The sequence below is a fragment of the Lampetra planeri genome, chromosome 2 (assembly GCF_965212315.1).
Source record: "Lampetra planeri chromosome 2, kcLamPlan1.2.h2, whole genome shotgun sequence".
Classification (NCBI taxonomy): domain Eukaryota; kingdom Metazoa; phylum Chordata; class Hyperoartia; order Petromyzontiformes; family Petromyzontidae; genus Lampetra; species Lampetra planeri.
Genome location: NC_136108.1, coordinates 33,122,435 through 33,126,933, shown reverse-complemented (window position 1 = coordinate 33,126,933; position 4,499 = coordinate 33,122,435). Strand labels below are relative to the sequence as shown.

The 4,499-nt window shown below is 57.1% G+C and overlaps 1 protein-coding gene across 1 annotated transcript; it reads left to right on the top strand.

The window, feature by feature from the left end:
• The first annotated feature begins 2,579 nt into the window (after window positions 1-2,579).
• Window positions 2,580-4,499, top strand: BAG2 (BAG cochaperone 2). The gene has a single exon (XM_078613631.1). It carries the CDS (start codon window positions 2,763-2,765, stop codon window positions 3,267-3,269), a length of 507 nt encoding a protein of 168 aa, XP_078469757.1. The 5' UTR covers window positions 2,580-2,762; the 3' UTR covers window positions 3,270-4,499.

The following is a 4,499-nucleotide window of genomic DNA, read 5'->3' as shown; positions in this document are numbered from 1 at the left end:
TCTGTGCCAACGACTACCCACCCGTGTAGCTTCCTCCCTCCCTCTCTCGCTCTGTCTCCCCGTGCCATTCCTCTGGCTCTCGCTCAGTGCCCCCCCCCCCCCCCCCCACGAGTCTCTGAGAACCCCCACCAGCCAGTCCATCTGCTCCCCCAGCTAAACTCCTCCACACATAACCCCCGCTCTCATCTCCCCCCACCGCCATCCTTGCATCATCACCACCACTCTCCCCTCCCGCTCCGCTGCGCCCACGCGCTTTTAGAACAGTGAATGAATTAATGAGTGAGCGAGTGAATTAATTATCAAATGTAATTAATGCACGGTTAAATGAATTAATGACACGGATGAGAGAATGAATGCCTTGGCTTCGTGAGTGTGAATCAGTAAGATGGTGTGAATAAGCGAATCAGCAAGCTGATTCCTTCCTAATAAAGTTATGAGCGAGCGAATCTATGATTGAATTATTGAACTAACGAACGAGTGAATACACGATTCAATTGCCTAAATAGTGAATGAGTGAATCTGGTACTGTTGAATGCGCGAGCCAATGAATGGATGGCTGAATGAGCGAATAGATTATTCATTGACCGTACGAACGATGCACCGAATCAATGCCCGAATGACTCAATGAATGAAACCGGATGTCATACCGCGAGGCGGTGCACGTGTGGAGGCGCCAATACCCAGGGGTCTCCGATGACTCCACCGTGAGCTTTTTCTCAATTTGCGCCTCCACTCTGATTTGTGACCCGGCAGAGATGGGGGCGGGGGACGGAGGGAGGGGGTGAGCAATTCCGCCCGCCCCCCCCCCACCTCGCGAGTTCACGGCGTAACTGGACACGTCAATTAGTCTGAACAGAACGCAGAGGTCGTCGTTCGCGGTGTAGCATCGCGATCGGCATGGGCTCTGAACCTGGGAATGAAACTTCCTCGCCATCCACCACTCGTCGCAGGCCGATGCCTCGGCTCCTCCGGCCCGTGGGTCCCCTCCCCCCCAGCGCAATTGCACCGCCTGCGCACTCGAAGACCACCGCCACTGGGGTCCGGGCCTCGAACGCGCGGTGGAATCGCGGGAGAGTAACAAGATGGGAGAGCAGTGACCGGTCGCTCTCTCGCTCTCTCCGCGCTCTCCGCTTCCAAGCCTCCGCGCTCCGCTCCCCGCCTCGCTCCACTCTCTCTCTCGCGCGCGCTCTCCTCTCTCGCCGTAAGCGTCATGGTGGTTCGCGTCGTGTTGGTCGCGACCGCGCGCCGCTATCGAGGATTCGCGACGGTTCGCGACCGCGTGTCCATCGCAGCCATGTCGAGTGCAGGGACACGGGGAGACAACGAGAGGGTGGGGAGGGATAGGCGGGAAGGAAGAGAGAGGTAGTGGTGTCAGCTGTCGAGGGTGCAGTCCGTGTAACTGTACCGTGTCCCTCGGCCCGGTGGGGAGCCCAGGTTCCATCCGGCCTACGAAGAGGGGACGGGGGAAGGGGGTGGGAATTGGGAGAGCGGGCCCCAAATTATTCATTGCACCCAGGACTCGTGCCAACCACGCTACGCCACCCACTGACACTCACAGATGGGAGAGGGGCAGATAGAGAGACGCACGCCACGCAGAGGCATGCGGAGAGCGGAGGTGGCAAAATAGAGAGACGGACGCGGGTCGGAAGAGACAGAGACGGGAAGAGACAAGGAGGACAACAGGGGGATAAACCCGGGAAAAAAATAGACAAATGGAAATGGAGATCGGGAGAGAAAGAGACACGGAGAAAGACAACGGACAGAGCGAGGAAAGCAGAGAGTGGGACAGACAAAGACGCAGGGAGACAAAGCCGGGTAGGAACCCCGTCTCGGTGTGTGAGCTACGGTGCCCCACGCGCATGCTTATATTTTTTTTTGCGCAAAACAAAAACCCTCTGCGGTGGTGCCGAGAAATTGCGTAACGCGCACAAAGAGAAAAGCTCTCCATGAATACCAAGCAAGGGCTTTCCCCGTGCCACAGAGCCCGCTTTCCCCGCCTCCGCTTCTCACTAGAAAATATATTCGTGTATATTTTTTTACGGACGAAAAAAATAAATAAACCCTACACACACGCGCAAAAAATATCCGAAATACCAATTATGGTAGTGTTCGCGCATCGCGGCGGCCCTACGCTTTGCGGATGACGCATTCCTCGTGTCCCCGCTAATTCACACGTTGTCTCAACGCGCACGGGGAAATCTCTCTCTCATGCTCGCTTTGTCGCTCATCGTCGCAGCTCGTCCCACACACGCGTAGGACGAGAGCCGGTGAATCGCTCCCCCCTCCTCCTCGCACGCGGGCCGAGGGAGCCGACCGAGCGTCTGCCGTGCGTCACTTGCAGCGCGGTCTGACGTAGCCACGCGTGCGCGCTCAGCCACTATCAGATAATCCAACCAGAGAACAACAGACAATAACACCACACACGAGGAGGAGGAGGGAGGGAGGGATGGATAGCGAGAGGCGGGAGAGAGAGTGGGGGTGGGTAGGGGGGGGGGTGAACCAGTTGCCAGGCATGGATGGGGCTTTCCCTCCCCACGCTCGAGAGTAGAGTGCGAGTGGGCGGCGGTGACGGGCGCATCATAGCGAGGAGTATAAATGTGAGTCGAGATCCTAGTTCGGGCAGAGGAGCGAGAGACAACGGTGTCTTCCTGCGTCACTCGAGCTATCGGAGGAGGTCCCCCTTCCTAGAGGTGCAGCAGCAGCAGCAGAATCTTCGCCATCAGCAGCCGCAACAGCAGCAAGCCACCTTTCCAGCCGCAGACATGAATTGCTTTCTGCTCGTCCAGCCGCGGGTGCCGCTGTCGCCCCGCGGTGTCACCGTGCGCCTGCCGTCCCGCGCGGCGCTGTCGACGGGCGAGCGCGAGGAGCTGAGCGTCACGGCCGAGCGGCTGCTGAGCCGCACCCTCACCGTGGAGGTGGCCCTCGAGACGCTGCGCAACGCACAGCAGCAGGAGGCCCTGCGCAAGGCCAGCTCGCTCATCGACGACGTCGCCGCACGCTTGCGGGACGACCTGGACGGTGCCAAGAGGCGCCTCGCCTCGCTGCACGGCGCCTGCCACGCGGACGGCGAACCCTCATCGACGGGTCCCCTCGACAGCAAGTTCCAGTCGCTGGTCATCGGCTGCGCACTCGAGGATAGGAGGAAGCTCAAGAAGAGGTTGGCGACGCTCATCCGCAACGTGGAGAACGCGGACCGCGCCATCAAACTGCTCGACCATCAGTACCAGAAGTCGTCCGTGAGTGGCACCGGGACGATGACCCGGCGATAAAGAACATCTCAAACATCACTGACACCTTCGCCGACTCGATCACCGTCCTCCCACACATGTCCCCGCCTCCTCCTCCTCGCCCCGACACCACTCGAGGGGCATCCGTTGATCGGTCTCTCTCTGTGGCCGTGAATTTCACCGAGAGGAGGAACGAGGGAATGAATTAAGGGAGACAGACTGCGAGCGAGGTCCTGAATCGAAGCATGGGGGAACCGAAGGAGATGGGGGGAAGTCCCATCTCGGGTGAACCCGATGGGAGGTCCGGTCCGGTCTTCGTGCCCCTCCGCGAAGCGCAAATATCGGCACCCGGTAGAACGAACGAATGACCGAACAGAGTGGAGGGAACGAACGAAGAGGAAAAAGACTGCGTGCCCTTTGTTCGCGCCGTTCAATTTGCGCTAATTTGGCAATCCGAGCCGAGTGTGAGTGCTCATTCATTAATTCGCAGAAGCAATGAACATCCGTCTAGTCACGTGCCAGGCGCTCGGTGTGATTAGCCTAATTAATGATGATGATTAATGAGCTTTAGGGCTAAAGAAACAACAGCGAATCGCTACGCACGTGGCGATGTAAGCCGTGTAAATCCGTTCCGAGTGAATATGCAAAACCAACCAGCGCTCGCATGTGATCGAGATCGAGACGCAATACCATGAATTGTTCGTGTCGCGTGACAACGAGAATGTTCATTTAGTAACAACAACAACAAACCTGATCGACGCATGATTCCGTGTTTGAAGCGCCGACGTGTCTGGCTGGAGACGATGTCCAGTGTTGCACAGTTGCATCGCCACGCAGGTTTGTGCAGTTGTGCTGTGTGGCTTCTCAGATGCGTGGCTGTTGTTGTTGATGGGACATGATGACTGTCCGACGTTTCGCTGAACGTGCTGGGAGCTTTCTTCCTCCTCCGAATTAAAAGGAAAAAATTCGGCTCAACTATTCACTTTACGAAAACCCGAATTGTAATTTTCTATAAGACGCTACCAGCACGTGCAGCGAAACGTCGGACATCACTCCGAACAACACCGAGGGATCACAAAAAATATATCCCCCCCCACCACACACGCGCATCGGAATGAGCTGTGGCTACTTGTGTTGTACTTTGAGTAAGTTGGCCGGAAGGTGGCGCGCGATGGCCATGATGAACTTGGTTCGTTTCTTGAATGTTTGTCGTTATTGGCACGTGTCCGATTAAAGTTGCCACTCACCACACATCGTTGTTGAGAAAGTGGA

Excerpts from the sequence above, each read along its gene's own strand:
- BAG2 (XM_078613631.1), top strand. The coding sequence starts at position 2,763 with ATGAATTGCTTTCTGCTCGTCCAGCCGCGGGTGCCGCTGTCGCCCCGC.